Source organism: Plasmodium yoelii (genome assembly GCF_900002385.2).
Source record: "Plasmodium yoelii strain 17X genome assembly, chromosome: 11".
NCBI lineage: Eukaryota > Apicomplexa > Aconoidasida > Haemosporida > Plasmodiidae > Plasmodium > Plasmodium yoelii.
The window spans coordinates 1,882,565-1,899,938 of record NC_036183.2 but is presented as its reverse complement, the minus strand read 5'-3'; the positions used below and the strand labels follow the sequence as shown (position 1 = coordinate 1,899,938).

The following is a 17,374-nucleotide window of genomic DNA, read 5'->3' as shown; positions in this document are numbered from 1 at the left end:
AAACATAATAAATTAAATATTCATTTTTTATTCATATTTTTTATAAATATTTTATATTAAAAATGTATTGTTTATTGCTAATATTATTATTTTATAAAATATGTATTTATTTTTTATAGTTTGGTCGTCTTCTCATTATGGAATTTTACAAGTATAGTTACATATTTTTTATATGATAAATATATTGTATACAATAACATCATTTCACAATCCTATTAGTGGGCGTGTAGCTCAGCGGTAGAGCAGCTGACTGCAGATCAGCGGGTCCATGGTTCAAATCCGTGCGCGCCCTTTTTTCAATTTTAATTATTCAATAAATTTTAATTATATTTACATTTTTTATATAAAAAAGTATTATAATACTTATATAACATTACTATAACATGGTTAATATTCATAAAACATAATATTTTGTCTTTTTTATAACGACAATATATTCATTTATTACTTATATAAAATCCTTTTTACCCATCTTGTATATCAGTATAAGCGAATGCTGAAATATACTGCAATTTTTTTTCCATATAAAATGAAAAAATTAGAATTTTAAATCATAAGAAATATTTTATTTTGCATTTATTATGATATTTTAAAGCTTAGAAATATATTCTATAGTCTATCATAAATATTTCATTCATATTGTTGTCTCTGAGTTTGAAAAAACAAATAAAAAAAATATATGATATAAAAATATGTAAATTATTTTTTGTAGAACTCATTGCCATATTAAACTCATAGTAAATGCAAATAATACCAATTATAATTAATTATTAAAATAAACCTTTTATTTGAGATATTTATTATTTTCTTAACTATTTATTTACTCATATATAATATTTACTTATTCTATATTGAAAATATTTTTTTCACAAATTAAAATTTTTCGAAAAATATTATTACACCAGATGGGACTCGAACCCATAACCTTTGCCTTAGGAAGGCATTGCGCTATCCAATTACGCCACTGGTGCTATTATGTTCTTTTTAAATTTTTAAATAATATTTATATTACAAAATATAATACATTTATAAATACATGTATGTTTTATATAACATTTTAATGAAAAATATTTAAAAATATATTCCTATAATGATAAATAAATAGCAAACTCCACAATTATAATATTTTTTTTTATTATAGCATGTATTTAAAGTAGTGTACATATAATATAAATCATAAATAAATAAACTTACAATAATGTCTTCACTTACTATTAAGTTGCTATTTTTACACAAAGAAACTTAATTCATACTGCTAAATTTAATTTATATACAATCAAATATATATAAGCATGTACATATTTAAATCTATAAATATGTTCATTTGGGCATTAAGTTTATCAACAGTATTGCTTTTATAGATACATTAATTAATCATATAAATAATTATATACATGAGTTCATTAACTTTTTAATTATTCATCCAAAAATGCAAACCATTATTTATTTAAAAATATTAAGAAAAAAAGTCTATACGTCATCAAAATTATATAAGGAAATGTAACACTACTATATATATCATAAATATTAAAAAATAATAAAAATAAATTCAAAAACTAAAAATAATTTATCTACATAAATATATAACTTAATGAATAAAATTAAAAACGTTTACATTTATTAATAAAAATATTTTATTTTACATTAATCATAATAAAATTTTCTTCTTAATAATATATAATATAAAATTAAATTAGTATTGGGCCTATGGCGCAACGGTAGCGCGTCTGACTCCAGATCAGAAGGCTGGGGGTTCGAATCCCTCTGGGCTCAAAAAAATGTTGTTAATAATGACGTTTTTTCTAAATAAAATATATTAAAAAAAATCTTGCTAATATTTTGTTTTTTATTATAATAATTTAATAGAAAATTAATAACTTCTATACATTATACGTAATACAACGTTAAAATACTATTTTTGAAATCCTTTAATAGTTAATTATATAATATTAATGGAAACATCTCCTTTATTAATGTTTTTTTTGCAAATATAATTTTATAATTTTTATGTACACATTATGCAAAAATTAATATACTATACTAATACTATATTGTAGTATATAGCTTTGGCTATTTTTTATGACAGTATATAATAATCTTATATATATATTCATTAAAAATATATTTAAAAAAATAGTTATTAAAATTTATGACCATAATTTATTATGCTATATTTTACATGCACATTTTAACTATAAAAATTGTTAATCATTTTTTTCTGTTTTATTATTAAATTAAAATATATATTTTTCTATTGAAATATTGTTAATTATATGCATTTGTTTTAAATTTAAAGAAAAAATATAAAAGTAGGCCGGGCAGGAGTCGAACCCACGACCTCCCGATCCGTAGTCGGGCATTCTATCCAACTGAACTACCGGCCCTTATTATATTTTTCTTTCTTCATTTTAATAAATATAATAATATTAATATAATTTTACTATAAAACATATACATATATATACCATATTATTCATATTTTATTTATTTTTTTTGTTTAATATAAAATTCACTCAAAATAGTACAATATATAACATTAATAAATAATATACTTTTGTAAAAATAACATACCAATAGTTTCGCATATAAATTTTAAAAACAGAACAAAAAGTCATTCTTTGTGGTCATATAAATTGTAATTATTTGTTTCTTACAATAACCCATTTATATTGTATAATGAATAATTTTATCCATGCCCCAAAAATACTAACACCAAATTAATTCTAAATAATAATTTATATTTTAAAGCAACATAAAATACCATTGTTGCAATATTTTAAAGTGCACATTTGTGAAACAATACTCTTTATGTTTGCACAACATAAAATATTTAATTTGATATTGGAGACTTATTAACACTATAGGTTTACGAACTGCAATGGATTACTACTATGTGCATTACATATTAGTATTGTTAATTAATTGCCGAATCCTTATTTGAAACAATATTGTGCTGAAATTAAATTTATGCTCATTTTTTTATGCTATCATTATTGATACAAATAAATGACTTTGTGTTCCCTTTTACTATTTCGAGACATTTTTAATAGTTAAATTTATGCATAGTAACCAAAGATTTTTTTATTAGTTTATAGATAAAAAGTATATGCTTTATATTATATATATAATATGGTCATAAAATGTGCATAGAATACCTTACACTCATTATTTTTCTATATCTAAAAATTTAAATATATATGTCTTCATTTTTGCGATTTAAAAAATAAGTATACATATAAATTGCTAAACCCAACATTAAAAACTTATCAAATTGTGTTAGTAAATATTTCGCTTTCATAAATTGCTTGTTTTTGGCTATAAAATTAATATATAACGGATGTTTATCTTAAAGATAGATAAATAGGAGATTCATAATAATATCGCTTTAATGAAAAGGCATATATTAACTAATTTAAGGTATGGGAAGGAAAGGATAAATAACAACTATTTTAATGATATATATTTTTCTTTCACCCATTTAACACAATATAATCGTTTGTGGGACTGTAAGTTATTGGTTTAACCAAAATTATTAAACAAATACAAATTAAGAAGATTTAATTTCAAAAATATATACTGATTACAATCAAGGAAAAATAATAAAAATATGTTAATGGCGATAATTGTAAAATTAAATCATTATGGGCGCTTTTACAAAAGTGGCAAGTAACTTATCATCAAATTAAAGTAAAATATTCAAAGAATTATGAAAAATTAAATAAATAAATATATATATATATTTTTTATAATAAATAAGCTATTCCCAGTAAATCCATCGAATGCAAATACCAAGAAAAAAAAGAAAAAATATTTCCACTATATACTAAACATATAAGTTAACACTAAGTATGACATAATATGTATTTTGTATAAAAATATATATCCTTATTTACTTTTTCAAAATATAATAAAGAATGAACACGATATTCATATCAAATAGAATATTAACCACAAAAATATTTTACACTTTTCACGACAAACTATAAAATAAAAAATAAAAATTTGTTTCCAAGTTTATTTTAATATTGAAATATATTTAAATTATACATAAAGATGATAAGAGGACAGTAGTTAAAATATCGTAATAAAAATTTATATCTTTAACTCATCACCCAGTATATATTATTTTTTTTCGTTTATTTTTTTTTACAAAACTTAAGAAATTCGTTTATTAGTATTAAGAAGGTGGATGTATAGAACAAAATGAGAATAACAATAGATATGATAAATGATGCATATCAAACAAGAAACCCTGCCAATGAAAATACAATATATTTAAGAGGTATAAAGAAACAACATATAATTGTAAAATATTAATATATTAGTAATAAAAAAATATATGCATTTAGATCAAAATAACAATAATAAAGCTACATAAATAAAAGGAAGTGTATGGTACATTCCAGTGTTTGCATAAATTTTATAACTTGCGAATTACAAATAATTTACATGGATATCTACTTATTTACATACTTATTTATTCCATTTTTTTCATTTTGAAGGTAACAAAATTAGTATCATCGAAAATTTAGGAGTTACGAAGGACTATTTTGAATGCATAGATTTGAGCGATAATGAAATTATTAAGTTAAATAATATTCCATATTTAGAAAAATTAAAAACCCTAATATTATGTAATAATAAAATCACTCGAATAGACAATGATGTATTTGAAAATTTACCTAATTTAAATTCATTAATTTTAACAAATAATAAAGTAAGACAAATATTCACATATGTACATCATTTATTTATTTACGTATAACTATATATTTTCATAATAAGCACATATCAAATTATAATCTGTTTTTTAACCATTTCCCCATTATATTTTATCTTACACAGTACATATAAATTTGAATACATATGCAAACGTTGTTATTGACTTTACAGATTGAAAAATTAACTACCCTTAATGCACTTTTTAAAGCTAAAAACCTAACGAGACTCAGTCTATTAGAAAATGCAGTATCAAAGTAAGCTTATATCCAATATATTTATAAGGAAATTTTTTATATTATAGGATTGCATATTATGAAGGTGTAAATTTAAATATGTTTTATATATCCATGTATATTTATATTATTATATTTCTTTCTATTTTTAGAGTAGAACATTATAGAGAATATTTAATTTATAATTTGCCATCTTTGAAATATTTAGATTTTCAAAAAATTAAAACAAAAGACCGGGAAGAAGCCAAAGAAGTGATGAAAACCTTCAACATAGATGACACTGATACTAATTATGAAAATTAAATTCCTGGTTTCATATATATACACATCCTGAATTAGTAGTACTTCCGCTACATATCAGTTTCCTTATATGGATTATACGATTAGTTTATTTTTATTTAATTCTGGTCGAATATTACTCAACATAATTGAAGATAAAAAATTCGGAATATACTTCATCTTATTTATTACTGTTTATTTTATTATTTTTTATATTCTGACAATTGCCCCCATCTGTAATAGGGTAAAATTATATCTTAAAGTTCCTTTCTTCGCTGATGATCTTTATATGCATATAAAGGAATCGGTAAAAATGAAAATTAAAAAATTCCTATATTAAATGTTATATATATTAGTATCTTTATGTAGTATTCCGGGAGACAATATTTTGATAAAATACTTCAATTACAAAAATTCAAGCGTATATACCTATATCTTGGTATATATATATATTCTTGTGCACATTTTTTATACTATTTTTTTCGTTTAAAGCTTTATAAGTCTTTCCAGTTGCTATTCTTTAAATTGCGAAAATATATGTTATATTTTTAATACATGAAAAACAAATGTTAAATTCAAAAACAATTTTATTTTTGCGTATTTATATTTTACCCTATTTTATTTATTAATTTTTTTTTTTTCTACCAACTTAGAAAAAACAATATAAATATGTTTATGTATTTGTTTACTTCAATTCAATTAACATAATTTAATATCGTTATTTCCATGTTCATATGTCATAATTTTAAACTAAAATTTGAATTTTGTTATGGCGTTTTTATTAAAGGTTCCAATGATTAATTAATTTCTATTGAATTACTTTTTCTTATCACCCCTATTTCTCACACATGTATAATACATAGGTGTATGAGTCATTTCTATTATGATGTATGTTTTTTTTTGTAAGAAAGATGCATTTTTAAAAAACATATTAATGCAAATGTAATTATTTTTAAAAAATATATCATATTATCAAAAAGCACGAAAATTAATGATAATTTTTAAACAGCGTAAAAAAATAAGGATGTCAGAATGAATAATTTGGTCATATCATCTTTAATGTTATAAAATAAATTTTTAAAAGAGAACAATTACATTTCATATTAACATAAAAAAACGAAGAAGCAATATGAAAAAATATCAGGCATAAGCTGATGAAGAAAATAAAATCCATAATATTATATATATAAGCGAAAAAAGATGATGTAAAACATGATAAAAATTTTTAAAAAGGCAGTTTATTACTTTATATTGAACTTTATTTGCACATGCTTCAAAGTACATAAAATAAATACATCGAACAACATAGATTTATTTCCCTTTCCCCCAAAACAATTCGTTAATATAACACACAAAGCAAGATCAAACATATATAACAGTTGCAATAATAATGATGCTGCTGCCAATCAAAATTTCAAATCCATTTCTCAAACATGCGATCAAAATGATGAAAGTGAATCAGAAATTCGAAAGAAAATAGAAGAAGAAAGAAAAAGGCAGGAACAAATTAAGCGCGAAAACAGTTTATTTATTAACTCCGATTTTAAATATTTGAGTAATAGCATACCAATTAACGTAGAAAAAAAATATGCTTACGATGCATTTAAATATACTAATGAAATCCTTGCTTATATATTTTTTGTGATCAATTTATTTAAACATGAACAATTTAAAAATAAAATATACAAAGAATTCTTAGAACATCAAGAAACACAAATCGTAACAAATAATTCATATTCAGAGGATAATCAACTATTCAACAAAAATGACACACTAAGTGAAAGAAATAAAAAACTGGTAAAAAATTTCTTAAGAAAATTTGGAGATAAATTTAAATTTTTTAATACTTATGAAAAGGTCCAAAGAGAGGACTGGGCTACCATGTTTAAAATGGAACAGGATGATAAAAATAACTTTTTCAAAAGTGTAAAAATTAAAAATGAAACTACAAAAGAATATTATTTTGTTATATATTACTGTAATTGGAAATATGATTGTATGGCACTTTATAATGCCTTACATAACATTTTTAAAAATTCGTACAATGATGTTAATTTTTATAAAATATCAAATAATATTTGTGAAAATGATGAATATACTGATTACGATGGCGAACAGAATGAAAAAGGGAAAAACAAAAATGAAGAACTATTATCCAAATCTATCATTGACCAAATAAAAGACATGTACATTAAAGATATAAAAAATAATCAAGTTATGGATATTGATAGTGTATTAAATAATGACCATGCAGAAAACATAAGTGAAATGCAAACCAACGAAGATCAAACATCTAAAAATAATAAAAATAATAAAAATGATCAAAATAATGCACAAACTGCAGAATCAAAAAATAACATAGAGGGGGACAATACAAAAAAGACATTTCAAGAAATAATGGCCGAAGAGAAAAAAAAATTGGACGAAGAATTTTTTTTATATGGTTATTCAAAATATGAAGATTTAGAACAAATTAAAAAAGAAGAATCCATGATTAAAGAAACAAAAGATATTATAAAAGAAGAAAAAATGAGTAAGTACGTGTTAAATAACAAAAAAGATTTTAAAAATATCTTAAATGATTTCCCATTCCATATTAAAGATTACAAAGATTATTACAAATTCGACGATGGTAATAAAGAATATATATCACTACAAAAAGATCTAACTAATTTTTCTTCAAATGTAGCTGATAGTCCTAACAACTCATCAGACTTAAGTACCACGTCATCAACATCTAATATTTCAGATGATATTAAAAATAAAAACAAAACACAAGTAAATGTAAATGTTATATTTATTAGATTAAGTAACAGCACTGTAATAGGAAAAACAAAAAATATTAAAAAAAAAATTAAAAAAAAATGGATTTATTCACATGAAAAAGAAATCAAATTTTACGAACAAATATTATCAGTTATGCTAAATGAAAACATTTATTATAAAGACATACCATATATGGATATTTTTTCCATCAGTTATGATAAAAAAAATATATATGATTTTTTTAATAAAGTTAACACAAATTTAAAACACAGTTTTATTCATAAAAATAATGTATATGATATTTATAATAATGTTATTAACGGAACAATGGATATATATAATTTTGACATATACGACACTAATAGTAATATTAATAAGGACAAAAATTATGAAAATCCTCAATATTCACATTGTAATAATAATGAGTTACTATCGAAAAATATTGTACAAGAAAATGATCAAGCTAATAATGCAAACCAATCGGAACTCGAACAAAATAATCACATAACTTTTGAAGAATTAAGTCTAGACGAAGAAGTTGAAAATATTCAAAATTATGAAACAATATATGATGGAAGTATAAGTAATTTCAATGCATCTACCGAAAAAGTAGAAAACATACCTAATGACACAAATTATATAGAGTTGTTAAACTCTAAAAATGCGGGTATTAATATAAATCAAAATCATAGTGTAAAAGTTAAAAAAAAAAAAAAAAAAAGAAGCAATGATAATCAATACAAGCTTATTAAAAAAGAAAAACATAATAAAAAACAAACAAGTAAATATGAAATATTATTTAAACAAAAATATACAAATATATTTGCAAATCACATTAAAGATAAAATTTCTATAGATAAAATTACCTCCATTTCCAATGTTCACGATCATGCGAATTACACTGTTGATACGTTCAGGAATTATTCAATAGCTCATATATTTAAAAACTCATTAACACATGAAAACTTTAAAGTTGATAAAAATTATGTTTATTATTTAAATTATAAAATCCCAAAGGAAATATTTCCATTCATTCTCCAAATGTCTCTAGCCTACAAATACGAATACACAACTCTTATGATCAACGCCCCTAAAAAGGTTGAGTTTGAATTTAGAAACGTATAAGCACATATATGTATGCTTATTTTTTAGCGAATGCCTATTTTTTTGTATTTTTTCAATTTAACAAAAATTATATATATTCAGAGGGAACATGGAAGAATGAAAATAAAATATATATGCATATTATTAAGAAAAAGAAGCAAAATTCGGAAAATATATATAGTAAAATTTTCAAATATATATTATTATTTATTCTTTTATATTCACTGAAAATCATGGTAATTCCCCATTACGAGTAAAACCAAAAGTAAATAAAAAGTATACAAATGGCATAACTATTGAAATATGTGCATGCATGTCTTCTTGTAATACCAATGAAACCATGATTATATTAAAGAAAAATACGCATATAGTAGCAGTTTCTTTATTAATAAAAACATATTAAACTTTACAAAAAATTATATACACTTCTCCGAGCTTACTATATTTTATGAATTAAAATATATTTGCATTGCTTGCCCTATGAAATTTGTTTTAACATTTTTATAAGTAATATTATAAAAATCCAACTATATAAGAAATTTATCATTTTTTACATTTGAATTTTTTATCTATGATATTTGAATTTTTTATTATTCTTAAAAAAACAAATATTTTAAAAAATTTTATTATTTATTTACAAAAAATATTGTTTTGTGTGGTAAATGTTTTTTAACTAAATGAATAATGTTAAACTTGAAATAAAATTATTAAAAAATATACACATTTCTAAAACATTTCCAGCTTATTTTAGCTTTATACATATGAAACACATATGTAATATAGTTCCCTTCTACGGATATGTAGAGAAAAGGGATATCCACAGTAAATAATAACGTAATCATAATAATATAAGGGGTATTCACTTGTTACCAATTTCGTTTTCTTGAAGAATGTTTCTTCTATGTATTCCCTATTTTTTAAAACATTACACAATTATGTATTTTTTTTAAGTACATTGTTTTAACATACATTATAACTATATTTTATTGTGCTTTCATTTTTAAACTAGCATACTTAAATATAGTTGCTAATTCTTGTTGTTCCGATGCAAACCCTTTTTCATGACATTGTTGCAAAAATTGATCTATGTCGATGTATTCTATATAGGTTCTTAAAAATACCAAGGACTCTTTTAATAATTCTTTACTCATATATGAATTATTATCATTTTTTAATTTCATCATTTTTTCACTTATCATAATAATTGTTTGATTGGTTAAGTGAAATATTTTATTCACTATTTCATTCTTTTCGTCTTCTAATTCTTTTATTAAATTTTCATTTTCACTTTCTGCTTTTCGCCTTCGCAATTTATTTCGTTCATTTTCATTATTTTCCTTTTTTATAATTAAGTTATTAACTCCTTCGTAGAGAAGTTGAACAATATAATATTCATCTGAATAGGAAAATAAAAAAATATACATATTTTATAAGAGGAAAAACAATACAATAGTAAATAAACAAATCGATCGTAAAAGAACATCCAAATTATAATAAAAAAATTCATTACATATATACATAAAGATAAAAACTCGATGATAAAACAAATTTTTAAGCGTATTACACTTTTCAGCTCTTACCTAAATTAGAATCGCTCAATTTGTGGAAAATAAAATAAATGACGGACATCTCTTTCACTATTTTATTCTCAATTAATATATTTACAATCACATTAAGCAATGCACAATTATTGAAATATGTATAAACTATATTTAATAACTCTACTTCAAATTGTATTTGTTCATCTTCTGTTTTAAATATCCCCGAATTTTTATAACTTAAAAATATCACTGCATGGTTTTTAAATACCCTTTTTAAAGAAGAAACATTGGATGAATCAAAAAACATCAAGGATTTAAAAAAAAGGATTAAAATACTATAGCTGTCCCAACAATTTGAATTATTTAAAAAATCTTCTTTAAAGATATAATTATCAAAAAATTGGCCATCTAAATTAGTACTTGAAATATCATTAAGAAAATTAATATTTTTTGATAAATCTTTAAAAAAACTAGGAACATTGCATAAGTAATTTTTGGTGTTTATATAATTTATAAAACTTTGAATTAATACATTAATAGCATCTTTAAGTTTGCTTAAGGAATCACATTTGGATTTATTATAATTAGCAGCATTGTTAAAATCATTTATATCACTATCCATGTCAAATTCTTTATCTTCTATATTATCACTTTCCTCAATACAATATTTTATTATTGAATTAAAAATAAAATATTCATTAAAATTTTCATATGTATTATCACTAGTAACTCTAAAGCTGTTACAATAATCAATAACTGTTTTAGGAACTAAATTATCGCATTCTTTTTTATAAATAAGAGAATAACTTTTAAAATATAAATTTCGAACCCATTTTCTACGATATTTTTTTTTTACACTATACATTAATTTTGTAATTTTTTTAAAATTCTCTCCTATATCTAATTTTTCGATTTCTTCCTTAAAACTATCTAAATTAAAAGGATGATTATTATTGTCATTTTGGTTGTCATCTTCATTGTTTTCTTCATCATCTTTATCATATTCGTCATATTCATCATATATATTTTCGTCATCATTGTTTTTTTTTTTTTTTTTTTTTTCTTCACCAGTTTCACCTTCGTCATCACTACTTTCATCCGAACTACATTTTAAATCTAATTCAATACAATAAGGAACCTTATTGTCATATGATTTAGTTCTGTTTAATGTAATTTCATTTTTTTTTAGAATAACTGGATTTCTTTTTTGTTTCATTTCATTTTGTAGTATATTATCAGTATTCCCGCTTTCCATTTCCCCTTCTTTCTCTGATTCAAAATTTAAGTTATTATCATTTATCTCTAATTCGTCTATTTTTCTTTTTCTTTTCATTTTATTGTTACTACTGATATTTAAACCAACTTCATCTTTCTTATTATCGTCATTACCTATTTCTCCTTTGTTATCATCACCATTACCTTCTAATTTGGTTTCTTCATTTTGATTCTCTCCTTTAACCTTTAATATTTTATTCATATCATTATATCTTCTTTTAAAAAAATTTTCTTTACTTTTTAATATTTTATGTTCATAAGCAAAAGAAGATAATAAATATAAACACAATTCCATAAATAAATAAAATGATTCATTATCTAATTCTCCAATTTGCCTTAAAACAAATTTAATACATCTAATAATTACACTTCCTAAATTTTTATTTATTAATAAAAGTCGGTGTATTAAGGATATATAAAAATAATAATTTTTGTTATTAAACGATGATAACAATTTATTAATTATACATTCTACCAAAACATTATTGTATAATTTACTTTGTAATTGAACATATATACCTAATATTTTAGAACTAAATTCAACACTATTTTTATATAATTCAATAATATATATTATATGTTCTTGCATTAACCATATATCATGGATATTTTTATTATCACTATATTTTGTTATAAATTTTATCTGTAAACTGGTTATGCAATCTATGCATTCATAGTTAATAAAGTGTTGAGCGCTAATACAATTTTCAATTTCGGTTTCTAATTCTGTTTGATTATTTTGATTTTCGGATAACGTATTTTTTTCATTTTGGTCTTTTAAAAATACATTTTGAAATATTTCTTTTTGGTAAAATCGATGGGTTGCTACGCTTCTTAAATTATTTTCTATATAATGATGCAATGCTTCTTTTAAGTAAAATAATCGATCATTAAAATTGTCACTATGCTTAACACTATTAATATATATATATATGTATTCAATAGTCGTTAAATCATTATTATCTATATCTATATTATCAATACACGCCTGCCTCTTATCTATTAAATCAAAGCAATTGCTTAATATATTATCTAATTCTACTTTATTTGCATCATATATTTGCTTCGAAATATAAAAAAAATTACTTAAAAATAAATATAATATATTGTCGGCTTTTATATATTTATTTTCATTATATAATTCGACACATAATGCATATAAGTTTTTAAATAATTTTATACAATGAGAAAAATCAAAAACCCCACAGCAACTTATCCCTATTATACATCTAAACCATAATAAACAATGATATGAATTGCTTTTTATAAAAACTGAAATATTGTGATTTAATTTTAATATTAATTGTAGCTTTAACTTATCATTCCCTTTTGTTATTATTCCTAAAATAGTTGCATATATTCCTATCTTTACAGGCATGTGAAAAATGCATTCTAAAAGTGTGTCAATGCATTGATTTGTTCTACTCTTTAGTATCCTTTTCGATAACTCAAATATGTCATCACTATCAATTTCCTTATCTCCAATCTTTATGATCTCATTTTTTATAATATATAGTTCTATTTCTTCCATCGGCCAATATAAATAAAAACACTTACACGTTCAAAAGTTTCTCTACTTGTCAATACATATGAATTAATATACTAGTATATATATATTATTTTATTTTCTTAAAAAAAAATCCTTCAAGTGTTATAAAATGATTCAGAAAAAATAATGTTTCAAAAATCATACATAAGAAAATATCTCCATTTAATATAAGTGAAATGTTTTTAAATGATATAAAAAATCGTTTTTTAATTTAATAAATTTCCATAATCTCAGTATATATAATATGCTGATAATATATTTTAAAACAGTACAATTAAATTAAATATATAACGCATGTATAATGTATAATTTGAGGCGCGTAATTTTCAATATACTACAGAACTAAAAACTATATATACAGTAAAAATTAATCTTAATATGTTAAAAAATATTTATTATATAAAATTCAGTATGAATACATAAAAGTATCAAAATCATATTTATTCACTTTGAAAAAAAACTCCTTATTTTTTAAATTAACATATATGCCCCTGTTATTTTACATTTTACGCCCAATATAAAACATTATATATTTAATTATATCTACCAATTTTACCATTACACAGTTTGAAAAAAATTAATATGTGAATTGTTCACAAAAAAACTTAAATAGCAAATTATATATAAATTAAAAAACATAAAATAATAGTGATATAATTTGTAGTAATTATGAAAGTAATGCCATTTGAAAAAAAAGTAAAAAAAAATTATGATAAAAATGAAAACCTTAATTTAAGAAAACAAATATATGCTTATAAAATATGTGATGCAATACTATAAGTGAGAAAAAGACATTTCATTTAATTGAAATTAATATTTAAAATATTTATTCAAATATTTCAATGGCAAAAAAAATGTATATACATACATTTTTACTTTTATCGTTATATGAATGCTACCTTTCAAATACATTCTACAGAAGGGTATCCACCCATATACAATATGTTACAAAGAGTATATACGAACAGTAATAGTTTCTTATTTAGTATAAATACTAATAGAACAGACCTATTATTGCGTATATAAATGTTGCATACTTGAAATTTGCGATATTACTCGCCATTTTGTTTTACAGTGAATTAAAAACATATTTATAACTTATACCTAATATATTAATTCTACATAATTTTTGATAAAACCAAAAATTAATTAAAAGTATAAATATCCTAATAATTATGTCAAATTTTTGTATAATACTTTTTATAAAATATATATAAAAACAATTGATTTTTACTTCAATTTTTTTCATATCCAAAAAACTCATAAATATGCCCATAATATGAATAAAATATATGCATAGTTGATACTGCTATAGCATATTTTAAAATAATATGTACTTTAATTGGCTGCTTCCAAATTTTATTAATATAATATTCCTTACCATGTAATAATATATATGTTTATTCATTTTAAATAAAATAATATAATTAGTTTATAATAATAACGGTCCGATTCTAAAATAAATAAATATATATATTATATATATATTTAAAAAAAATTCATAAATTTAGAATATCATATTGCCAACAAAAATTATGTTTTGAAAAACCTTAAGAATATTACAGAAAACGTATATAGCTAATTAATCTACATATTTAAAGTAAATAATATTATGATTATACGATCAATTTATTAAAAAAATTATTTCATCCTTTGATAAAGCTGTTTTCTTATATATATACTTTACAACTAGAACAATACAAAATCCACCATAGATAATAACAACTAAAAAAGATAAGTCATTGAAATAACGTATTGCACTAACTATAATAATAAAATATTAAATATATATATTTTTTTTTCAAAATAAATTATATGTTTTTTTCAAAATAAGTTATATGTTTTTTTCAAAATAAATTACATATTTTTTTTCAAAATAAATTATATATTTTTATTTGAAATCTAACTAAACCTAATAATTAAAGAATGCATATATAACATTATTTTATTAAGTTGTACAAATATATAGAGAATATAATAATGCTTTATTTCTCTCTTGTTTTTTATAATATATTATTTTGAAGATGAATACCTATTCGAAATTTTCAAAAATACCCAAGTTGTTTTATTTATCCGTATTATTCTTGGCACTGAAGGTAATAAACTTAGTTAAAATTTTACATATATAAAAATATATATATACATATGTATGGTATACTATTTTTTTCTTTTATTATAAAATCTACCCTACAAAAAAAGTAAACCAACTTTATATAATGCAACCATCATATATATTTAATTGTTTTTATAGTATGGCACAGACCTATCCCAGGCTAATGATCTTTTAAAAGCCCAATTAAATGTTTTAAATTCAAGGAATTTATCTGAAAATCCTGTTGTAACTGAGAATTTAAGTAATAATGTAAATGATCTAAGAACTGAATCAAAATGTGATGAAAATGGAAATCTGTCACCATTTAATGATTTTATGATGGAAATGTTTCTTTCTAGCGAACCTAGTACTTCTAGTAATCCGATTAAACCACCAAAGACGTTTACTATCAGTAGTATCTCTGATGAAAGTGACTTAGATGATGAAAATAATACAACTCATAAAATTAATAAAATTAGGGTATCATTTCCCGATGATATGGATGATTATTCACATCCTTTCGATAATATAACTCCAGATGGTAATTCCAATGACTCTCATTCTAGTAAAACAGAATCTTCAAACGAAAATACCCCATCCACGAGTTCGTTGGATAGAAATGCTGACCAAGATATCGATTATAATTCACAAAACGTAATTAACAATGACGAAGTGAAAAAAAAATTTTTAAAAGCCTTTATAAAAACTGATAAACGTAAAAAGGATACTGTACATGAAAATAAAAATGAAAAGAAAAGTGAAAAGAAAAGTGAAAACCAAAATGAAAAGAAAAATGAAAAGAAAAATGAAAAGAAAAAGAAAATTAAAAAGAAAAAAGGTCATTCAAACAATAATTCGGGACATGATGAGTCTTTCGATTGGAATCAAAGTGAAGAAGAAATCGGTTCTAAACTTGCAAACTATGGTAAAGCAAAAGATGCACTTGAAAGTTGGAGATCGAATGTTATTGAAAGATTACATAATAACCCATCATTATCGAATGTATTGTCTTCTATACATACTATTAAAGAGATCGAACAAAATCATTTTAATCTTATGATGTTAGAAGAACAAAATAGTTGTATACTTTTAGGAAAAATTAATAACATACCACAGAAATTTATAAGAGACAAATGGGATTTTGCTCATGACAGGATGCGCCAAGAAATAAATAATAAACTCCCTAAAATATTTGATGATTTATATAATTATTCTAAAAAATATAGTGGAAATGCTAAAGATTTAATTTTAGATATAAAAATGGCTCAAAGCAGATGTGCAAAATTAAGAGGGTTAATACACAAGCATAACCAATATTTTTTTATGAAAAACATTAAACAGTTTTTGGAGGACATACAAAGCTAAACTTATTTTACTTTTTAAAATAATGTATATGCATATGTATCCGCTTACTCTTTCTTTTTAATTTATTTATATAATTTTTATTCGATTTTAAATGTTTATAGTATTTATAATATATCTTGTTATTTGTACTGTTGTTTATTTTAATTTGTTTAAAAACATAAAAAACGCGCATTAACAAATTATACATAAATAAAAAAATTAATAAAAAAAATATTTAATGTGAGTTTTATAACAGTAAAACGCCATTAGGTCATCCTCTACATGATATATACAACATACATTTGTTAAATATAACATATAGTCTTAGTTTCCAACTTTCAGGGATTTATCTTATGCATTTATCAATATCGAAAAATATATATTATATATAAATTTAGTACGCGTGTTTCATACATATATAAATATTCTTCATACACGTCATATTGAAATATAACTTCGACATTAATAA

General features: G+C 21.7%; 4 protein-coding genes and 4 non-coding genes across 8 annotated transcripts; 5 read left to right on the top strand and 3 right to left on the bottom strand.

The window, feature by feature from the left end:
• The first annotated feature begins 220 nt into the window (after positions 1-220).
• Positions 221-292, top strand: PY17X_1147400. The gene has a single exon. It is a non-coding gene; the product is annotated as a tRNA-Cys (tRNA).
• A 605-nt stretch (positions 293-897) lies between these two features.
• On the bottom strand, positions 898-971 carry PY17X_1147300. Its single transcript has one exon. It is a non-coding gene; the product is annotated as a tRNA-Arg (tRNA).
• Positions 972-1,701: 730 nt separating this feature from the next.
• Positions 1,702-1,773, top strand: PY17X_1147200. Its single transcript has one exon. It is a non-coding gene; the product is annotated as a tRNA-Trp (tRNA).
• Positions 1,774-2,310: 537 nt separating this feature from the next.
• PY17X_1147100 lies at positions 2,311-2,384 on the bottom strand. The gene has a single exon. It is a non-coding gene; the product is annotated as a tRNA-Arg (tRNA).
• A 1,819-nt stretch (positions 2,385-4,203) lies between these two features.
• PY17X_1147000 (U2 small nuclear ribonucleoprotein A', putative) lies at positions 4,204-5,258 on the top strand (the record flags this gene model as incomplete). Its single annotated transcript, XM_022956635.1, has 4 exons — positions 4,204-4,282; positions 4,503-4,717; positions 4,894-4,976; positions 5,108-5,258. The coding sequence occupies 4 exons, from the start codon at positions 4,204-4,206 to the stop codon at positions 5,256-5,258; spliced, it is 528 nt and encodes a 175-aa protein (XP_022812505.1).
• Positions 5,259-6,446: 1,188 nt separating this feature from the next.
• Positions 6,447-9,125, top strand: PY17X_1146900 (uncharacterized protein; the record flags this gene model as incomplete). Its single annotated transcript, XM_723774.2, has 1 exon — positions 6,447-9,125. The coding sequence occupies one exon, from the start codon at positions 6,447-6,449 to the stop codon at positions 9,123-9,125; it is 2,679 nt and encodes an 892-aa protein (XP_728867.2).
• Positions 9,126-10,087: 962 nt separating this feature from the next.
• Positions 10,088-13,451, bottom strand: PY17X_1146800 (conserved protein, unknown function; the record flags this gene model as incomplete). The annotated part of the gene is made up of 2 exons (XM_725732.3): positions 10,088-10,500; positions 10,685-13,451. 2 exons carry the CDS (start codon positions 13,449-13,451, stop codon positions 10,088-10,090), a joined length of 3,180 nt encoding a protein of 1,059 aa, XP_730825.3.
• A 2,042-nt stretch (positions 13,452-15,493) lies between these two features.
• On the top strand, positions 15,494-16,926 carry PY17X_1146700 (Plasmodium exported protein (PHIST), unknown function; the record flags this gene model as incomplete). Its single annotated transcript, XM_725731.1, has 2 exons — positions 15,494-15,565; positions 15,721-16,926. The coding sequence occupies 2 exons, from the start codon at positions 15,494-15,496 to the stop codon at positions 16,924-16,926; spliced, it is 1,278 nt and encodes a 425-aa protein (XP_730824.1).
• Between the last annotated feature and the right edge of the window lie 448 nt (positions 16,927-17,374).